We start from the raw sequence: 22,579 nt of genomic DNA on the forward strand, positions 1-22,579 counted from the left end.
CACACTGGCATATCATTTGAAATAATGCATGTAGGCAAAACAGGTACTCCTCCTTGCTCGGCCACTAATTGTAACAGGCCTGGCAGAACAGGCCCGAGAGGCCGAAAATGTTCATGTGATAAATTCTGTGCTTCTGTAGCCATGTCAATGCATTTTTGACAGTTCCCCTCATATCATGAAGGAAACAAAGTTACAGCAGGAAGAAAAAAATCAGCTTTTGTGCAGCATAATGGGACTGACCTTACAATAGTATGCTGCTACTTGCCTTACTGCAGACTGATAACCCAAATCACTGTTGTATTCAGACGGTAATTAGCACATGTTGCGCACTGTAAGAAATAAGACAAAGTAAGTATTACTACGATCAAAATAATACTGTTGCCTGAGCCTACACTGCACCGCTTTTGCGCACACAAAATTGAGACTACATAATTTCTCTAAGTATTTCGCTCACTCCGTAAACTGAACGCTTGAAGGCGCGAACGCAGGTGCGCACCGGGCGCCGCCACAGAAGCGAGTGGCCAGGGTTGGGTAAATCCTGCACTAACTTCACGGGGAAGAGAGCACTGCTTGCTTAGAAGAGCTGCCATTATATCTGCGGCGAATGCGCAGGCTGTATGAAAGTGCGCGCCGCTGCCACTTGAGTCCAGCCGTTGGTGTATGAATAGCACAGTGCACAGAACACGCTGAAGCATGCATAGACAAGGGCAAGAAACTAAAAGCCTTCTTTCTTGTGTGAGTGTATGCATGAGTGAAAACGAAATGCAAGACAAAAAAGTGCGTGACATCAGCAGACCAAGTGACACCCCTCGCCCATCAGTCAGAGAGAAACCAATGGATGCAGTATCTGAGGGTACCTCATCGACAAAGTTCGATGGCCAGCGCAAAGGATGAGAAGGTTTGGCTGCTTTAAAAGGACCATGAGAGCTTTGGTTTGCATTTTGTTGCTTTCCAGTGTGTGCATCGCTGCAGTATTTCGCAGAGACCATGTCCAACTCCTTATCGGGCTTGGTTAAAATGTCAGCCTGGTCAGTAGCCCTTGAATATGTTAGCTCTCTTAAATGAACAATCTGAAATAAGCAAGGACATAAGTTGTGCTGGCCATATTGTGGACTGCTTTCAAGACAATGTGTGTAATGCCAAATAATCTGAGAAGTTGAATAAACCGTTCGGGCTGCCCTGTTTTGTTTTCTAAATATGCATTGTAAGACCATTTAACACAGCTTGGCCACCCAACTTGTGCACACCAGCTAACACAAAGCTTTAGCAGCGCTACACTAATCCCTCTGTCACACAAACACTTCCGATCCTCATTGAACTCAATCTGCATTCAGGCTTTCAAGAAGGATTGAAGCATCCGGTGCTACACGAGCGTTTTCAGTCAGCATTGAGAAATTTCCTACGTGGTCCGTCGTCTGCTGTCAGTCGCAATGAGTCTCAAAAGGAAATTTAAGATTGGGGTAATGATTGCACGATTTCAGTGTACACAGCAGCATTCCGCTTTTGGCGCCTCAGGTCATCTAACCTATCTTCCCAGCGGTCAAGTGCTACAGTGCAGTTTCTCTTCCACTCCACAGTTTCCACACTGACGCAGTCGAAGAGAACGCCACCTTAGCTTCCACTGGCAGTAGACTACGGTGTCAATATTATAAAATTAGCCATTCTACGAATGTTCTATCATGCCTTTTAATACATTTATGTGTTATTATGTGCAGTTCTATTGCATTTATTCATTTTTCAAGTTTTAGAGCTCGTTGATGACGAGGGTGTCAATGACCGCTTTTGAGTGTGCTTGAAATCTCGAGAGCGATTGAGGAAGCAACCTTGAGTCAAGCAGGCTCGAGCTCAACTGCACTTGACAGTTGCCGTGTGACAACCTCAATCTACAATGAGTTAAATGTAGATCCAGTTCAATGAGGATCGAAACTGTTCGTATGAGAGCAGTTTAACTCGCATCTTGCAGGAACAAGCAATCTATATACACCTTTCCAATAAGTTACTCGGTGCCACCATATTGTTCGCTCCTCCTCTCTGGACTGCTGCAAACCGGCTCTGCTTCCACTGTGCTAGCACCAAATGCACAAAGCAGTCCAGCAGGTAATATGGTGACACCCCGTGACCACTTATTGGAAAGGTGCACACTACTATGACTATGCTACAGTATGCTAAGGAAGTGAACACACAAAAAAGCCAGGCAATCATGTTACTCTGGTAACGAATGTTTAATTGTGGCTGGCCTTGCATATGGCGGGCAGTAATGCATGTACCCCTGTCTTCGGACAGGACAGCAGGGTTGTAAGCATCTCCAGCAAACACTGTGCGGATGTTCGTTTTGTTATAAAAATTTAGGAGACACTTGAGATCTGTCTTTAAGAGTATAGCATGGTAGCGTCAACAGCTCCCATCTGCAGCTTCCCTCAAAGATCCTTGATCGCATACATGCACCTTGCTATTTTATAAATGAAGTCTTTAAAGAACTTTGCTGCAACCTACAAAGAGTAGGAAGTGTTTAAGAGCTCTAAGATCGCTAAGGCGAACACAACCCGGCACCAGAATTAGAATATGTGACTAATAAGTACGGTGCAGGGAATGCAGCCTTATAGTTACGCACGTCAAATGACAGATCGAATACCACACGCCCATCCTCCGAGGTCCTGTGAATAAGCGCATAAGTGGCCCGCGTATGCATGGGGTTGCCATTACCCTCTTTGTCACCTCTCTGCAGCGGTTTGCACAGCCAGGATGCCTCCTTTCCTCCTCTCTGCAACGCGGCAACAGAGCACGCACCTGCCAGAGCTCTTCACACGCAAGTTCCAGTATGAAGGACGTTTCTTGATGACAATTTCTGATCACACTTTCTGTACATGACGCACATGACCCAGTTAAAATACAGCTATTTAAATGCCCTCTAGACACGTGAATATTATGAATATAAGCATAATACATAAGATAAATTCTCAGCACTGGGTAAAATATTCACAAAGTATTGTCAAACATGAATATAAAATCAAGAAATTGTAATAAAATCTTGAGGATATACAAAAGGCAGAAAAATGGTCATTTCTTGAACTACAGCTTGCAAATGAAGCTTTTTTTTTTGCCTCAACTCCTTCAGCACCATGTAATTTGTTTATTAAATGAAATATTTACACAATCTTGCTATTAGATAATACTAAAATGCAAGTATTTAGATGCTCAATTAAATAAATGCCCATGTTTTTGTTTTGGCTTTATACATAGCATAAAAAACTTTTTCTCCGAAATTTGCAGAAAAAAATCCAAAAAGTGAAAGAAAAGGGGGCATGAATATCAAAATAAGACAGCAAGAAAAATAATTCAGAATACTAAAAATATGCTACACTGCCTCTTTTATTACTAGTTTAGGTTCTGAAGTTCATTTTGAAGGTGTGCTGTTCTCTCAGAAATATAGCTAAGTTGCTGAAAACACCCATTTTTATGCTCGGCCTTGTTCCACTGATTTTACAGTTTATAGTATTGGCATTTCCAAACCTTTCAGGATTTATGACTGAATTATTTGGTGACATGTTTTCCAGAAGGTGGGAGATTTTGCCATTAAATTTCAAAATCTGCAATAGAAGCTTGGTGTTCAAACTCCACTGAATTTGCTTGAAGAAGTTCCACACTTGAAGTTCTGGAGAAGCCATATCAAGTAGTACCAAGCTTTCATTACTGCTGAAACCCAGCGAATGGAAACAGAACAGTGGGAACACAAAATGAGCATGTGTAACTGACCAAGTGTGATCAGAGATTGAAACTAAGCTTTTCTTGGCCACTACCTGAAGTCCGAGGCTGACATTTGACTGATTCATCATCTGAGCTGAACTGAGAGCTAGTAAAATTGTCTTCAAGAGACTTCGCTACTACTCTCATAAACAGAAAACTATAGTAGAAGCAGCAGAATCGTGTGAATGGCGCCAAAGACCTCTTTATTTCAAATAATTTTTTAAATGTCACACTGTGCCAGAAAAAAACAAAAAAAAATATAAATAAAAAAAATAAACAAGCTGCACACAAACAGAAACTATGGTTGTCACAATAGCCCCACTGCGGTAGTGCAGTGGTTAAGATGCTAGATTACTGTGCCGGAGTACCCATGTCCAAACCCGATCGCTGGCGGCTGCTTTCGATGCAAACGAAGTGGCACCCGTGTGCTTTGTGATGTCAGCGCGCGTTAAAGATCCCTAGGTGGTCAAAATTACTCCATAGACCTCCACTACGGCACCCATTTCTGTCTTTCCACTTTGACTCCCTCCTCCCTTCCCTTACGGCACAGTTCAGGTGCCCACAGAAACAAGTGACAGATTCTGTGCCTTTTCCATTCCTGTGAACTAATTACTATAATTACTTTTGTCATACTATCTGCCTAAATGGGGCTACATGTTCCAAATACATAAATTTACGTCTGCCAGTGTGTGAGAACGATCATTCATATATGAACGATTGGCTTAAAGCAGTCCTGAAAGGTTATAAGCCCTAATCCCTTAATTTGTGCCGGTATTATCTCACACACAATCATCAGCATACAACCATAATCTACCACATTGTGCCTAAGACCACCCAACATGGGTATAAAGCTCTGTTTTAACAAAGCTGTATGAACATGGAGTAGCATGTCTGATACTAGATCCAAGGGTCTCGGATGGTTCTATTCCACCTCAACCTCTCACCTCAAAGGAGCTGCCTGAGTTAGCAGCTCCAGATAGCGTCGTCCTCTCTTTTCTCGATCCTTTGTCTCTTTTTCGCTTTTCCACAATATGAGCTCCAGCCAGTTCGGCCATATCATGTGGCCTCATGACATCGCAGAACCAGACAACCAATCAGTGCATGGCCATGTCACCTGCCAAAGGCATGGTTGTGATTTTTCTCAAGGGTGACGCCTTTTACGCTACCGCAATAAAGCAACTATTCTAAAATAAGTCACTTCTTGTGGAGCACTTTTCACTACTGCTGCTGCATTGTATGATATGGGCAGTTCAAATTATGTCCCTTCTGTAAAGAGCAGTTTGTTTGCACAGCCTCCTATCCGATGTGGATGTAGGCTACAATCCAGCACACAACAGCGGCAGGGCAGACACATTAAAAAACATGGCAGCCCTTACGAAAGCCAGCTGCTCCTTCAGCTGATAGAAAGTCCAAGATTTTCCCAATTCTATTATCTTGTAGGCAATGGACAATAACCCGATCAGTTTAAGTTTGCAAGTGCTTGACAGCCCCTTTCTTATAGATTATGGTACTGTTAGGATCCTTCCAAGATTTCAATACACTTGAGGTCGTGAGGCACTACACACTCAAAGCAAGCAGTTTTTCTAGCACAATCTCCCTACCACTCTTCAAAGATCTGCAGTTGCCTATCCATACCAGCCGCTTTACCCCTTTGCATTGCTTCTAAGGCTTTTTTACTTCCTCCATGACCAGCATGACGTACAACCTGCTCACATTACTGCTCGTCATCCTGACTGCTTCAGCTGCTGCTGTGACTGCTTCAGGGCAATGTCATCAGCAAATTGCAGATTACTGAGGTATTCTCCATCTACCCTCATCCCTGAAGGCATGTCACCTAGCACATAGTACAATAGATGCTGTCAAGAGAGTACAAGTGGCTGATTCCATGCCAAGCTACCTAAGACAATGCCATGTTTTAGACACCATCACACACGGATAACTTTTTCTCGGAGAACCACAGCTGTGTTACCTCCACAAGGGATCAAGTTGTCTTCTATATGACATCTCTCCAATAAATGTCAGGCCTGTTCAGGTATTAATCTGTTACTTTAATTCGCAAGGCTAGAAGCTAGACTGGCAAAAAATTGCAGTCACACATTTGTGCTTCCCACCTCCCCCCACTGCAAATCATGTGTTCCAAACCACCCAGAATGATTTTCAAATAATAGCATATCAGCAAATTCAAGGGTGACAATATTACACAAGATTAAATACATTGCAAGCAAGGTGTTTTAAACTTAACTGGGAGCACGCTCTAAACCTGTGGAAGCAGTGAGAGTATCCATTTGGTCACGCCAGTCGCAGCTCACTGCACTACTGAGGTGGCGGTGTAATCGAACTGGCGGAGGGAACTCGTTCGTCGGCACCAAGAATTCGTTGCCTCTGCAAATGTAAATAAATGAGAGTAATACTGCAAATACATTTAGTTTGCATAAATTCAGCAAACTCACTCACAGTAGAATTTGATTTGAATAAAGCAAGTGAGAGTGCCTGCCGCAGAAGGAAAAAGGCAGTAACGAGACTAGCAGTCAATGCTAGCACAAATACAAATATTTAGCACACTTGCAAAACACTGAAATAGCAACAAAGAGACTAAGGTAAATCATGTGTGCAGTAAGTGCGGAATATGCTGCGGCTTGCATGGAATTGTAATCAAGAGTGCCTCTCTCCCACAAAACATGCTAGCTCAGATTATTTATTGCTCTGTTTTCAAATAAGCTGTCAATGGCCTTGGCAGCAGCTTGAAGCCAAGCACTGCCAACTATTTATGTTGGAGCAGGCAAAAGATATATATATTTGGGAACTCTGTGGTAGCAACATGCATCCAAAGTGTTAAATCTATATAAACAAGCTCAGTGAGTTCCACCAATGCAGTTATTTCGGCAGTAAAAAGAGAGATATTGTCACAGGCATGAACCTATGCTAGCTGAGGAGTATTGAGGTTACCCTCATTGCTGCATACACCGAAATAAGTGAGTACTTGACAGTGGAAGGTCTGAGCAAATAAGCACAGGAATTCGGTCATGTATATAACCATACTTTTGTAGCCATTTCATGCTGTGCAGTAGGCTTGTTGCACTTCGAGGCTCATTCCGCACAGGGCCAACTCACGTTTAAACCATCTATCAGCTGGCCAGCAACCCCCCTTTATCAGTCCGCAGATATACTCATGTATTGCAGCACTACCACGTATGGTCTGTACAGATGAGTGCCACTTACCTTCCAACAGTTTTCCGAAAGAAGCCCGACATTTTCTATGGGCTGAGCCGCTCCATCGGTTGAAGCTGCGAGGAAGGCAATAAAACCTCCTGATTATAAACCAGCGAGTTCACGCTGGCGCACGCAAAAATGCCTTATACTGCCCAAACAAATATAAGCGAACTCAGAAACAGTTTTACGTTATCTTTTAGTCGCCTCATATGTCCCAATACTCTAGTGCATCCGGAAGACAACAGCAACCGACGATTGATCGGTGCACGGCAGCAGGTATGGAAGCTGTTCCAAGCGCAATGAAACGAGATCGTGGACGCCATTACGCAGTCTCCTCACGCCTTCGCCCGGAGACCGTCGCGCGATTACGCCGCGTCAATAATTGAGGCTAACGCATGCTTGCGCTGCCGTGCAAAAACTCGTTACAAGAAGCTGCAAGGAAGGCGATGGCAGAAAGACTACAAATGCTTTACTTAGAGTTCGCGGGCATGTATGTACGACTCACCGCAGTCAGAAGGCTGCAAATAGGACTGCACCGAAGGCTGCGCCCTTGAATTTAAGGATATAATTCACGAACTGAATTCGCATATCACCGAGTTTGCATTTACCGGGATGATGGCCCGCCAACTGCAGCAGACCGACGCATGAAAGACAACCTAGGGTACCTAGGGCTCGCAAAGCGCAAATGCTGTTGTCTGAAAAGCGCGCCAGTCATGGAGGAAGGCCATACTTTGGGCGACTCAGTGAGCATCTGGGTTTGAGGCTTACTTCTAGAAAAAAACAAGCACTAAAAGCTATTTGACGTCATATCCGTCCAGAAGAGCAACATATCCTCCTTTCCACTTTGGTCCTGGGCGCGCATGCGCAGTTCACGGAGCCGGCTCTCTGCAAGTTCAGGTCAGCAAGAGGCCAACGAGTCTACGTGTGCCTTTCGGTTACAAGTGCTGTGCTGTGAATAAGTTACTGTTACCAGTAATACACTCACTGCAAGCATGGTAGACATACCGCTCTTAACACCGTTCCTCAACAGCATTCCCACGTACATGGTACGCTTGCATGCCGCCTGCATATGCGACTCTCATTCCTACTTGCGAGCCGGCTTGGTTGTGATGTTGCTTGCCGCCGGTCACTGCCGTGTTGTAATGTTCGCTTGTTTTTCCTTTCTTTTTTTTTTTTTTGTCTCAGGATTTCGAGGGGCAGAAGGTGGCAGAAAAGATATTTCAAGTTATTATAGTTGTCTTTGCGGTAAGTTGAATTTTGCGCAGTTAGCGCATTGATGGTTTTACTTTCGCCGGATGAGCGTGTCTAAAATCTGGACGCAGACGTGGCCTTTCTGTTTTGTTGAACAGCAGCAGCCGAATGAGCAGCTCTGAAGGTCGATGTAGTACAGGTGTGTTTAGCTCGATGCTCGCTATGTTTCCATTTTCCTCTGCACTTTCACGACAGCTAGGTCTGGTACAGAACTATTCGGTTTTGCGACTGCATGGAAGCATAGTATAGAAATAGAAAGTTGAGTGTATTGCTGCTGTTAGAGCCTGTGAAGTGCTGTAATGCTGCTCGTAGTATTTGTGCTAAAATGTAAATAACGTTTTTGCTCTAGAAAGTTACGGACATAGGATTGAATGAGCTACTTAAGTGTGCATCTGTTGGCCAGCTGCGTTATGTACTTGCCATTAGTGTGTCAACCAGGTAGGCCATTTTTGAATGAGTGCAATGAGAAATAAAGCCAGGGAAGTTGCTCAATGCGTACATAAGAAAGGTTTTTGCCATGGTGGTACCACCTAAAGTAGCTTTCCATTTTTGTTTCCAGGCAGCGGGGCTCGTTTGGGGTTACATTGTGCAGCAGTTTTCATTGACTGTCATCAGCCTTGGAGTTGGATTCATCATTTCATGCCTGGTAAGTGGTGTGCTTGAGTCCTGGTACCAGTGTGAACTGCCAGGTATGTGGTTCGCTCTCATGCGGGGCATCATAGCTCACTAGCTTACCTTACGGCTCTAAATCTCCACTTCAGTGTGCTAGTCTAAGGTAAGTGCTTGGAGCATCAAAACATTTAGGTTGTTAAGGTTTAGGTGTTAAGCCCCTAGGCCACATACGCACGTTGGCACAGCTTGGTTAAAACAATGTTTTATATCATTGGTATGTAGTCTTTCACAAAGTGTGGCTCCTTACTATATGCGAGCGGATATGTTTAAGATAATAGAGGCCAAAGATGGGCACAAGCCGAAATTCCAGGCCTGGCCTAATATAATTATAGCTGATATGGTAATCCAGAAAGAAATAATGCCGAGACCACCACAGAGGGGCGTGAGAGACAATTCTCAAAAGGAATGTCTGAATATCTTCGCTGCTGCTACTGAAGCAGAAGCTAAAGTTGAACCTCGATAGCCACGAGCGGCACTTCTGTTCAGTCATTGATGGCTATCAAAGCTAAAAAATTATGCACCTAGAATGGATTAGAAATATTTTATAAATGAAGCTGTTCCACTATCTGGTGCAACATATGTCCATATTCAGCTGAATAAGTGGTTGACTTTCTACAAATAATTTTTTTTGAACTATGAAATCTTAAATTTTATAAAAGAAAAAAAAAAAGAAGTTAGGAATGGTTCAGTAGGGAAGTAAACACCCACAATAAAACAATTTCAGAATGTACAAACTGTGCTAAATTGTGTGGTTGTGGAAATTTTGAATGCCTTTCCTCAAGTTCCTTTCCTTGACGTGATTCCAGTGGGACTGCAGACAATCAGGCAATTCTGATAGGTGGTGCAGTATGTTTTTAGTAAACATTTTTGTATAATCTTTTTATGACAACATATATGAAATGAAGGTAAAAAAAAAATGGGGTATAAAAAATTTGTAATGCCTAAAGCCAGTAGATGAAATAGAACGAAGGTTTGAAATATGTTTTCTAAAAAACTAAATGCTGAAAAGACTTTGCCATGGCAGTCGAAAACCATAAAGAATTTCCAGAATATATGCAATGTGGTGTAATGCCTCTTTAACTTGAAGAAAAAAAATATTGGCAGGTTTGTTTACAACTGCACGCACCAGTGCTCACTAATTTCTGTGACCTGTGTTTATGCCACTCATGTAATTAATCCCTGGGGTGTCCTTTGTCTGCGTCCTAATGATGCACTATTTTTACCAGTCATGGAATCAGTGCCGGAAAGTGTTGAGACACAAATGTACTTTGCATTTACGAGAAACAGTAGCTTGGGCCTGGATATTTTTTTTTTTGTTCATTGCACAGCTTGCAGCGTCTTTTCTGAACATTTTACCTGTCACGGAGCACGTGTTCTGCAGAGAGTGGTGGAGGAGAGCAAGCTTGCTTGGAGTGGTCAAGATTAAAAAGCCAATGTCTTCATCCAGGCATAGTTACTTGTTCCTTTGCAAATATCATTTATCATTTCAGGCAAGAAAAACAAATAAAAAGCCCAGTGCAGTTGAAACTTCTCTGATCCGAAGAGCAATACTTACCTTTTAAAGCAACACTGTTAACGTCCCTTTGTTCAGTTGATATGCCATCATTGTTGTCAGCACTGCGGGTGAAAAGTCACAAGAATGCCTCTGGCAGATGGTAATTAGCAAGTGACATGGCTGCATGGCTGGGCACTGCCGTTGCGAAGCACAAAATCAAAGCCAGATATAGCATTTGGATAGTGAGGCTTCATTCCAATCTTCGTTAAGCACAGTATCTGCACCTTCATAATGCAAGGCCAATAATCTATGATTGATCAAAGCAATGTTGTTTGTTCTTTCTTGCAGCTTTGTACGACAGTGATTAAACTGTTTTTAAGTTATGTTCCAGCCTTCGAAATTCGTCAGCCAATGCTCAGTCCTGATTTTCACGAATATGGCAGAAGTTGAACTTGTTCTGTTTGTTAGGTGTAAGCCTTGAAGTGATGTAACATGGCTTAATGCAACATACACAAACTTTTGGGGAAGATTCTTACCTTAGTCAAAAACAACTTCATCATTGTTCCCCCGTGTGACTTGTGTACAGTTATAGCACTGGCTTGGACAAGTGGAAACTGGCTCCGTTTCACAGTTATACGTTTCAGTGCTTCGGCATAGGCAAATAATACTCTGTGCAATTCAGTTGGCAATCACTGTGGTGATATCTCGGGAGAACCACAACGCAGATGTTTCGTTTTCACTCTTGTACAAACTCCAATGACCAATGGACATTCAAGCCACACACGAATCGCATGGCCCTTGACATCTTCAATTCCAACCGTCCCATTGACTAGCCCATCGGTAGCGTTCAGATTTCATGTAATCATGTATGGCTTGGCTTCCCTGTGCATGCTTTAAGCTAGAAGCAAGATTTCCAGTTCCAGCTTTACATAACATTGGTATTTTAGCAATGGCTGAATCTCTCTTCACAGGTACGACACTCAAGGGCAACATCATTTGCTTTGCATTTGATTGGTCCATCAGCAGCTCATACTACTATCATGCTGAAATTATGAGCATCCTTGTTGGCATAGTAAAGTCTAACAACATTTAGGCAGCGAATTGCGACTTCTTAAGTAGTTACAAAGCGAGCATCAAGTACTGCTTTTTCTTCATTTGACGATTTCCCATCTCCAGTTTTGGTCAAGATGGTTAAGAAGATGACTGCACTTTGTCTAACCACTTCTGTTTAGATTGTAGTACGACAATGAATGCCACGGCATGACTGCAGTGTTCTAGACACAACCTTCAGACTTTGGTCTTTTAAACACTTCTGCCACTCTCACAGGGGAAGCTGTTGCATATCTCCACAAAGAATTATGTCAAGCCCTCCGAATGGTTCGTTCATGCGATCAGGGCATACTTCTTTCAAGCTCCTGTCAACTAGATGAAGCATGCCAGGTGGCAGCATGTGTATTTCATCTATGATAATGCATCGCACATTTCTGAGCTGTGTTCGAAATGTGTTGAGGTCATTGTTTGACAGACCTCTATCGTGATTCTTGTGTGCCGTAGTCAGCTTAAATGCAGAGTGAACAGTTACGTTACCCAAACCTACGGCTGCTTTGCCGGTTGTAGCACAAGCGATATAAGAATTTATAGAACGATCAGTTGCATCGGATGTCCTACTTGTATTGCAATAACGGTTGCACACGTCCATAACAAGTCTTAGAACGAACGTCTTACCACAGCCAGCAGCTCCTGGGATGAAAATGCATGACGGTTCTAAATTCGCTGTGGTAAGGTTCTGCACAATTTCTCGCTCATGTTCTCCAACATTTGCCTTGCGCATCTAGGAATAATATTCAGGCGTTGACATAACATCGTCTCTTCTCTGTATAGCTGGACATTTAGGATTTATAACCCTTGCTTCAGGCTGATCAGGATCCCCTAGTAAATATGCATCATCATTGCTTTCCAGTAATATTCACGTGGTTGATGTACTAGGTTCATCACTGGTTTCCACAGCTTGAGTAATCTTCTCACCTTCGTGTGCAAGCAAAGCTGCATCATTGGCTTGAATTATGGCATCACATGCCGACAGCATTCATTGCTACTCCCTTCTGTGAGTTTTCACTTGACTTAAAAAATCTGGTCAAGGTTCTCATTAAAGATTTTTTTCGAACTTGTTCCGATCTCAGATGTCTACTTCTTTGCGGAATGGAAAATACAAGAGGACATGTTCGCTTTTTAGTTACAGGTATCACTTGCAGGGTAACCACGACTACAAAGTATAGTAACTTTCAAGTGACATTTCGCCTTTGTCTTATAGAATTCAGTCCGAAGCTCTGCAAATGTGCTTTCAAGTTCAGTAGAATGGTCTTTATATTTTTCCAATGCTATCTTTCACCAAATGTTATTGCTATTGTGTGGCAACTTTTCCGATTCCATTTCTGCTTTGGTTTTACATGAACGAGCGCATTCTTCAGGCCATGTTGTATTGACATGAATCACCTCACGACTTGTTTCACTCGTATCAAAGCGCAAGAGTACCAAGCAGCTTCTTGGGAGATATTTCAACTTCATTTGGCATTTTTACACCTAGTGATGTATGTCATTTCAGCTTCAGGAGAAGACTTGATGAGTTCTTTGATAGCTTTGCTCAAGTTGAAAATGCCCTGATTCAACTTGCTTACATAGTCTACAATATATGTGGCATATGCATACACATCAAGAACCACTTGCAAATCTATGTTCGAATTAACTTATTTCACTACTACATGCTATAGCACATGTGTTTTCCAGCTTTCACCTTCTAAACTTTGTTCTTAATCCTTCAGGTCTGAGCTTTGTGGCTCACATGTCTTGGAGACATATTTTACAGATAGTACATGGAGGACTCTATTTCTGGCAAGGGGTTAATGGCCGACAGAGTCCTTTCCAACTTAACTGCACAGAATAATGTGAGGATGTGCATCAGATTTTCTGTCATTCCATTTTGACCTGTCTCATACTGTTATGGTTTGTACCATGCTGTAAATTATGTGGAGACTTTTAAATCCGATAAATAATTTGTGAACTACTAGTACGGTGTCAGTTTTGAACATACTTTTGCAGAATCTTGAGAAACATTTCTCAAATGAAAATATGCTTGAAAATCGCTTACTATGCTGTGTAAGGTATTGTTGTGTTGCATGTAGAACTTTGTTTTGGCATATGCTGTTTTGATAAAAGTACCTTGAGCATTGATATAAAGTAAGCCTAGACACATAAATTACTGATTAAGTTTGTCGGATATTTACATTCTACCAAAATCAAGGTTCTGTATAGAGAATAATTGGCATAAATTTCGAGTTCCCGCAGCAGCTCATCATAGATGTTTCCGTAGTATGAGTAATGACTTTGCAGTAGGCAAGTCCGTTGGGTGTACACAAGGAGTTACTGGTGTGAAATTTTTAAATTTCAGCATACTTAGAGACACTGCTGGCAGTTCCATCCAGTTTTTGATGCCAGTAAAAATTCTGCGGCTCTTTCTGCGCATATCAACATGTGGTCAAGGGCCAAAAACACATTCACAGCTGAGAAAATTGCAGTTAAAAATTTTCCAGCACTGAGTTCGTGCTCATGATGTCTGCACTGAAATAGATATTGTGATCGGTGTTCCGAATCGAATGGCAGTGTGGGATACCCTCTGGGATCAGAGCTTTTTAATATTACTGGTGGCGAACTTCCAGTGGGGTCCATGTTTCAAAAAATGGCATTCTGAGTTGTGCTAAAATTTGAGCGTTTTGTGCATTTCCATGACACCCATGGTCTTTAAGATAAACTGTGCGCAGTCACCAGGCAACGAAACCTGTTAAACACTTACGTTAACAAGTATCGGTAACACAAATCGGAGATAAATTGAGAAGTAAAAGAAGGGGGAAAAAATCTCTATCAGAACAGTTTTATTAGCTGCTTTCTGATGGCACCATAATATGTAAGTATCTCTAAAGTGGCTACTAAAATTAGTTTCGGTAGCAGAGTTTCCTGTCAGAGCTGTGTCTGGGATTTGTGCCCCAAAAAAACTGTCAGCGCGCAGTAGTTCTCGCACAAAATAGGCTGTTAGTCGTGCTATCATTATTTTATTTAATGGCCTTTTCTAGCCCGTGAATGTTATTTTTCACTAAAATAGCGTCTTTTTCATTGAAATGCAGTAAGTTGCTTTTGAAGACGAACCTCAGTTTGTCATCACTCTTGCTTAGGACAGACACTGTCACTTGTTCTTTGAGTGTAGTGCATGACATTGAGTGCTGGTGTGGTCATGTGCTTGCAAGACAGAAACAGCGTTAAGATGTAGTGCTTGTAGATGTAGTGCATGGCTAAATGCAATGTGCAGGCTATATTCATGTTCACAGGTTAATATTTAGAGCTTTATGAACTATGTAGGATCTCCTTTTTCGTTAACATCCAATGTAGCATGCAGGCCGGCATTACTCAATATATTCGGTGTGAACTATGCTACAAGTGCGGACAATCTAGTAAAAAAAAAAAAAAGTTAGCTGAACTTCATTTTTGTGGCCTCTACACTGGATATGCATTTATTCAATATATTCGGTGTGAACTATGCTACAAGTGCGGACAATCTAGTTAAAAAATTAGCTGAACTTTTATTCTGTGGCGTCTACACTGGAAATGTTAATTTTTTTTAACTTTAGAGTGAAGCTTCAGTAGGTCTTGCTTTTGTGAAATGGGGCATCACAGCAGATTATGTAAATTGCAGGTACTGTTTTCATTTTTTTTTTTTTGCAAATGTGTAAAAAGAACCAAACAGATGGGGGAAAAAACAATTCAAGTGCAGCAAAAATGTGCTGGAAATACAGCTCAGTCCACATTTCATTAGCTTCCATTTTTCATTTTGGATGCATCTACTCCTTTAGCATTGGTCGGTGTCGAAGTGGCAGCTTTCAAGCATCTATGGAAAGTGACCGGATCATTAGCTGTCTGGTAACCACGCCTCACCATTGGCTGCATGTCACAGCCATTCATTAGCCGGTGCATGCTGCAATGGCTTTTGGCAATGATGGGACCCGCTATCTCGGGATTTTTGTGACTGGCCACTCGTTGCTTTTGTCTAATGCTGCAGTTACTCTATGATGTCTCGCTAAATGAGATAGAAGTTTATTCAATGTGGCCTCAGGCCTACTACAGCTGTTTTCTTTTTCATCACTCTAGGACGCAGAACAAGGGGTTGGGCTATCATTTGCCCTGTGTAACACATTGTTAGATGTGCTTTTATTTCAAGATTTGTGGGTTGCCCTCTTGCAGCTCACACTGCCCCCTTGGCCGTTGTATCGCAAGCACCCGCTTCCATGGCAGAAGGCACGAGATGAAGCTGGCTCCTCATCTAGCAAGTCTAGCAAGAAGAAGAAATGAGCCCCTTGCATGGACGTTTCTACTGTAAATTGATTTTTTTCTTTTTCATGGTGTAATGTAATGGAGCTGGGGTAAAATTGTTTATTTCTTATAATAAAAGTGTATGAAAATTTTTTTTAGGCACACTAGTTGGCCTGAACTCGTTCTTTATTTCAAGAATGTAATATTCAGCAATCATGTGGAAGCTAAACCTATGATATGAACATGGCCGTGATGCTGCAAGATGCCATTAAGTTGTAGAATTTGGCCTGACTTGCTCGAAGTCCTCAACAGACAAATGCAATCCCATAGTGCTTTCACAGGGGATCAGATATGCATGTCTGATCAATTTCAGGTTGCAAAAACAAAAAAGTATGCTTATTTTTCCACGTAAAGGTCAGCTGGTTTTCTTCATCTTCATTTTAATGCATGTGCAATTTTTTGCACTGGAATTTTAAAATTTGCTGAAATTTTGCCTACTTAAGCAATAAAAGGAAAAGCAGGCACGACCCTTTTTTTTTTTTTGCCGCATATGCCGTGGTTTCTAGGATGTCAATACATTTGGAACTGTTTGCGAATAGCACTTGCCATTCCATTCTTACTGCACTCCTGTTATGGTAAATATTCAGTCCTTGTGAATTTTTTAAAGTTACAGGATATTTTGTGTGTCTGAACTTGCGGTCAGTCATCGCAGGTTCTAGTGACGTTCACTGGCAACAGCATTTCATAGCAGACGCGTGCTTCGTTTAATTTGATCTTTGTTTTGCGTGAAACTGGAAGCGCTGTAAGTCAGTATGCGTGGTAATGCTGCTGTATAGACCTTGCATGAAAGCAATGCTTTGATGGCAGCCAATGGGTAGTGCAGCTGATGCAGTCGTTAGGCACCAGGAGGTCAGAGAATGAAAAGAATTGTACATTGATGGCATTGTACATGATGTGGAGGTCATTGGAAAGTTGTAATGCAGGGACCATAGGATGGCAGAAATGACCATGGCCAAATGAAGACAAGTACATTTGTCGAAATGTTGACTGGGATTACGAATTGAGGTTCCCCCTCTACCCTTGTTCAGTGCTCGTTCATACTATGGCAGGACACATAGGTAGGTAGGTAGGTAACAACTTCATTGATTCCTGGCAGAATCAAGTGTGGAATAGCGGCTCTAGATGGCCGGGCACGTTTGTGCTTTGGCGACCCCTCTGGCCCAGCCCAATCCGAAGCAATATCTCCGGCTGCGAGCGGCGCAGAGCAGCCTCCTATCGCTCCTGATGTTGTGATTCTTGCCATAGGGGCTTGGGTTTATTAGGGCAGTCCAAAAAGATTAGACTAAAGTGAACTCTTGTTCAGTTCAGTTCAGTCGTTCAGTCGTGTCCGACTCTTCGTGACCCTATTGACCATGTCACGCCACGCTTTCCGGTCTCTCACTATCTTCCTAACATCAGATAACTTCATCTGCAGTGCCTCGAGGATGCCATCTAACCATCGCGTTCGCTGCCTACCCCTTCTCCGGCGACCCTCAACCTTTCCCAACATCAAATCTTTCTCCAGCGACTCCTCTCTTCTCATCAGATGACCAAAGTAGCTGAGCTTTAACTTTAGAATTTGACCCTCCAATGAGCAGTCAGGGTTTATGATCGACAATATTGACTGATTTGATCTGGCAGTCCAAGGAACTCTCAAGAGTCTTCGCCAGCACCACAATTCAAACGCGTCAATTCTTCGGCGGTCAGCCTTTTTCACAGTCCAACTCTCGCATCCATACATCACAACTGGACACAAATGCCAGTGGGGGAGAGGTTTCACCATGAGTCGTAACGGAAATAAGGAAAGGGGTCGTGACCGTGGCCGTTCGAAGTTGGCGCCACAAAACCTGGTCGCTTTCCAAAAAAATTTTATGTGGGGCAAGGTACTGTAGACGAGAATTTTTTAAAATAGGGTAAGGTCGTGGTAACTGAGAAGTTGGTCCTTGTCACTGTGAAACGCGGGGACGCCGCTCTTAGCCCTGTTGTACTGCAGCGGTCAACAGATGGTCGCTAAGGGCAACAAATGGTGGTTACCAGTAGGGGTGAGAGTAACGGATGGTAGATTCTAAGGAAAGGAAAGCGTAGCAGGAAGCGGCAGAAAATTGGGCGATGGGTCAAGTGGATGCAGCGTCAAGCCACGGCGCAATCGAGTGGTGATGACTGCAATGGTGGAAAGGCTCCTGAAGAAATGCAACCTGAGAACATTGCGGAAAAAACAAAGCAATTCACGCATGTCTGGTTGCAACGGCTTCGGCGACCGCTTACGTCCCGAGTCGGTATATGCTCTCAACGTCTCCTTTCGCAACGTATCCACTTGAGCCCCAGTAGCTGCGATGACGGCTGCGTGACACTTCCGCTCCCCTTTTACGTCGTTGTGATTTGGTATGTCGGCTCCCATATTTTACGCTTTGCTGAAGTAAGGATCGGATGCACTCGTGCGGCTTGTGAGAATTCGAGATGACACCGGCGAAGAAAAGATCGAGATTCATCGGCGAAATCTTAGGCTGCACCTGCGCAGCGTCAGTGTTTTATCCGGTGCCACGTACGAAGGGGCATCTGCGAGGGATGCTGAGTAAAAAAAGATCCGGGCTGTTCAGCTCAGTGAACGGAACATCGTGCCGCAGGAATGCGATTTCACATTGGTTATGCTTGTTGTGTCTCAATGAATAAGCATTGTTTTGCTGAGTTAATATGGGGAGGGGGGGGGGGGCTATTCTTTTTGGTCATACATTATATACAGAGACGATTAGACTAGCATCTCGCCCATAAACATAAAAAGCCCAGTTTATGTTGCGACTATGTAGGAGGAAGGAAAAGAAAATGCGTGGGTGGGCCAAGTGGGTCTACATGAGCCATCACCGCTCTTGCGGACTGAGAAGAAAAACAAAAAAAGAGGAAGAGATGCACGTCGCAAAACTGCCGTACGCCTCCGAAGCAGCGCCAAGTGCAATGGAGGCATGCACATCAGGTACAGAAGCACCGGTGGCAATCGAGTATCCGCTGCAAAGGAAGTATAGCCCCTAGGTTCCCAGCACCTGAGGTCTTGGAGCAGCCGACCCCCCTCCCAACATTTTTTGCTCACATATGGTGCAGGCATGGCGACCAGTCCCAGAGAAGCATGTCTGCTGCTTCTCACAAAGTCCAGTCTTGCCCCTATTAAGAGAATGGTATTGCCTCGCTTAGAGCTTCTAGCTGGGAGCAATGAAAGGTTCAAGCTCCTTAACCATGTCTGCAGCAGCTATCAGAGTTATCGAAGTTGACTATACCACATATGGACGGACTCCAAAATCTTACTGACATATATACGAGGTGAGGCGCGTAATGGAAGTCTTTTATCTGCAATGGAGAAACAGATTCTAATCAATTATCCCGTCGCAATGGAAATATTCATGACCGGGCAATCTTGCAAACCTCGATCTTAACTTATGTCCATTGAAAAGATCTTGTAGCCCCGCATGCATGGTGGCATGAGTCAGAGTGGCTTCAATGACTGGCAGACCTGTAGTTTTAAACCAACGCATGATCTCTCAACCGTAAAGAATTCTTATGGAAACTTGTGCTTTAGAACAAACGGGGACAAGAAAGGGGACGCACAAAGGAGCCTTTGTGTATCCCCGTTATGTACAACCGACTCACCCAAAACTCAACGATGCTAAAGAATGCGTCAGCTGTAAAACGCTTATGGTTCATACTGCTGCTGTCGCGCATACTCAGCCCGGTGATTGACTGCAAACGTATGATACAGCGATTCCTCAGAGCCACAGCAAAGAGATATTGTTTTATCAAACCCGCAACTCTTTCTTGGACAGCGAAGGCATCCTTCGAGTTGGTGGACAGCTTTCCTGAACCTGTAGAAGAGCGCAAACACCCAGCCATTCTTCCAACACCTCATCACTTTTCGGAGCTGTTGAAGATTAGAACTCATTGCCATTGAACTCATTGAACTCATTGCGAATGTTAGTGAGGCGAGTGATCCTAAGCTGTTTCTTATGCAAATGTTTCACGAACAAATCAGGCAGCACTCTTGCCGCATCTACCCCGGCTAAGTCACCGGCTTGTTTGCACGAGCCCTTTCGAGGCATTGATTTCGCGGGACCACTCTTCGTGACCTTGCCCAATGGAGAAACTAAGTGCTAAATTGCGCTGTTTACTTTTTTGCCGCATTTTGTGCTGTTCACTTGGAGTTGATATTGCCACGGACCATTCAAATCTTTATTTCTTATTTTTCTACAGCCGCTGGCATACGGCCTTATCACTGCGATTGTAGTGCACGGATAGATTCTGTAATGTTCATGCTCGCCGCGAGACGCAACTTTATCATTTTCTTCGTCATGCAAGATACGTCGAAATGTATCTCGAAGGGTTCCAGCCACCCGCGCGTATTTCTTCAATGTTGCACGGTATGAAGGAGCACTGAACAAGGGTAAAGGGGGACGCCTCAGTTCGTAGGTCGAGCTAACGTTTCGACAAGTGGACTTCGCAGGTTGAGCCAACGTTTCGACAAGTGGACTACGAATACACTTGTAGAAACGTTGGCTTGAACTGAGGTGTACCCCATTTACCCTTGTTCAGTGCTCCTTAATACTGTGTAGACCATCTTCTTTTTGTTCTACCTGGATCCTCAATGCTGCAGGTTATGCTAGTAACTGTTCGCGACTTTATCTGCGTGCTTCTTCGCTGTGCTTAAATTGAGCCTTGACGGATGCGACGGGCATTTGTAATATAAGAGCGCAACAGAAACGAGACGAAGAGGACAACAATGGCGCAGAATGGTGCTCTTATATTACTGTTCGTCATGGTTCACCAACTCGCCCAATCAGCCGTTCTTCTACATGGCATTAGTAATTCGACGACTATAGCGAGCACATTTGCTGCTATCGACGCTCCCCTTAGTTCTTTTGAAGGCACAAGTCAGCTCAATAAAGAATCTATTTAGGTGCTACTACACGGCGGAAGTATACCTTGGCTACTACTCCTGTCTGCTCCTTGGTGCCCACGGCACTGTCAACACCATGTTACATCTGGTGGAGGAGCAGGAGAAGGCTCGACCGCTTCTCCTCCTATATGTTCAGGCGTCAGTTATCCTCCTTCGCGTTGCACAACGACGTCCTCGTAAAGAACTTCGCACCAAACAGGACCACATACCTCCTTGTGCCTAAAGAACTCCGAAAGGAAGTTTTGCAGGCTTTCCACAATGAGCCAACTGCAGGACATCTCTGGATGGCCCGCACTTTACGTTGAGTGCAAGAGAAGCATTATTGGCCGCAGTTATTTGCCGATGTTACACATTACGTGAAAATATGCCGTGAGTCAGCGACACACGGCGCCTAGCTCTGATCAGACCATCTGGACTGCTAAACCCCATACCACCCTCGACCAAGCCGTTTCAAGCAAATTCGAATGGATCTTGTCGGCCCCTTTCAGACTGCATCTACGGGTAACAAGCGGGTTATCTTAACCACTGCACCGAAGCAAAAGCACTGTCTTATGTATACCGCAGGAGAAGTAGCTCCAGGTTTTTCGTCGAGCGCATTCTCCTGCGATACGGCACCCCCGAAGTGCTAATCATGGACAGGGGAACACCATTTACAGTGGAGTTCACAAGCCATCTTGAAGTACAGCCTGACAACCCGCCAGAGAATGACCGCCTACTGCCCGCAGACAAACGGACGAACAGAGCGTCTGCATAAAACTATCGCGGACATGCTCGCCATGTACGTCGACGCCGAACACAAAACATGAGACACCATACCCTGCCCTACATCTTCTTCGCTTGTAACACTGCCATTCCAGAGACAACCCGGTCGACTCTGTTCAAACTTGTGTATGGCAGAGAGCCCTCGACTACGCAATTTTGCTGCAAGTAACAGGGGAGGATAATCTTGACGTTGCAGCCTACATTCAGCACTCTAAGGAGTAAAATGAAAAAAAAAATAATTATTTGCGTTTGTCCCTTTCTTCCTGAGGGGAGCCCTCTGTACATGGCCCCATGTGCCGCCACTATCCTGCCCGCCCGCTAGAGCAGCTGTCGCTGGTCTTGCGCATACATGGTAAAATTACTTTTGAAAAGCAATTAAATGGCATTTCTAATTGCTGTGCTGTTAATAGCAGAAATATTAAATTACATTACTGATTACTGCTCCCAAAGAGCAATCAAATTACATTACGATTACATTTTCTGAGTAATTCAATTACTTTTAAATTACTTTGTAGTTTTCAGCTATGCAAAAACTGAATAAAGCTCGCAACAAACGAACTTCTCTCCAGACGTGACGCATTCATTTCGTCTTCCAGCCAAATTCTTTCCCAGGGAGCTATTCCTTCCCTCATTTCTACAGCACTTGCCATGACAAGAATAAGACAACGGCAATAGAACAAGAACAGAAGCATGATAAAACGCTCGTGAAACGAGCGGTGAACCCATGGCGTCTTGCTGGCACAGGGCTGTCTCTGCCGTTTGAAGGCCCCAAATAAGTTAGGTTATTTACTGCTTCCGTGGTCCCAAGAATCGACCTCGGCACCTTGCTTTCAGTAGTGCTCAGGCCATGGACTCTTCCGCTTGTCTCCCTTCCTCTTGCCCCATGGTGCCGAAAGTAACCCGGCATCACTGGGCCCTAGCCGGCGTAATAGGGAAGTGCCACTGCGCGCTCCCAACCAGTTCTGAACTCTGGCCATCTTGCATCATCTGTCCCTTAGGCAGCCCTATGACTCCTCACCTCCTGCTGCTTGGGGTATCCGCACTAAGTGACCCGGCTACGAGGAAACAGGTCTCAGAAAATAAATAATTAAATCAATTAGGGTGACGTCACGCAA

General features: G+C 43.7%; 1 protein-coding gene and 1 long non-coding RNA gene across 2 annotated transcripts; one reads left to right on the forward strand and one right to left on the reverse strand.

Annotated features, from left to right (window-relative positions):
* Window positions 1-2,504: 2,504 nt before the first annotated feature.
* Window positions 2,505-7,576, reverse strand: LOC146196040 (uncharacterized). Its single transcript, XR_014706070.1, has 3 exons — window positions 7,460-7,576; window positions 6,964-7,028; window positions 2,505-6,126 (listed from the first exon to the last, which is right to left on the reverse strand). It is a non-coding gene; the product is annotated as an uncharacterized LOC146196040 (long non-coding RNA).
* A 253-nt stretch (window positions 7,577-7,829) lies between these two features.
* Spase12 (Signal peptidase complex subunit Spase12) lies at window positions 7,830-15,880 on the forward strand. The gene is made up of 4 exons (XM_084598051.1): window positions 7,830-8,000; window positions 8,140-8,199; window positions 8,765-8,851; window positions 15,659-15,880. Exons 1-4 carry the CDS (start codon window positions 7,947-7,949, stop codon window positions 15,764-15,766), a joined length of 309 nt encoding a protein of 102 aa, XP_084454177.1. The 5' UTR covers window positions 7,830-7,946; the 3' UTR covers window positions 15,767-15,880.
* The last annotated feature ends 6,699 nt before the right edge of the window (window positions 15,881-22,579 follow it).

This window comes from Amblyomma maculatum, chromosome 3 (genome assembly GCF_055883805.1).
Source record: "Amblyomma maculatum isolate TAMU_Amacu chromosome 3, ASM5588380v1, whole genome shotgun sequence".
Classification (NCBI taxonomy): domain Eukaryota; kingdom Metazoa; phylum Arthropoda; class Arachnida; order Ixodida; family Ixodidae; genus Amblyomma; species Amblyomma maculatum.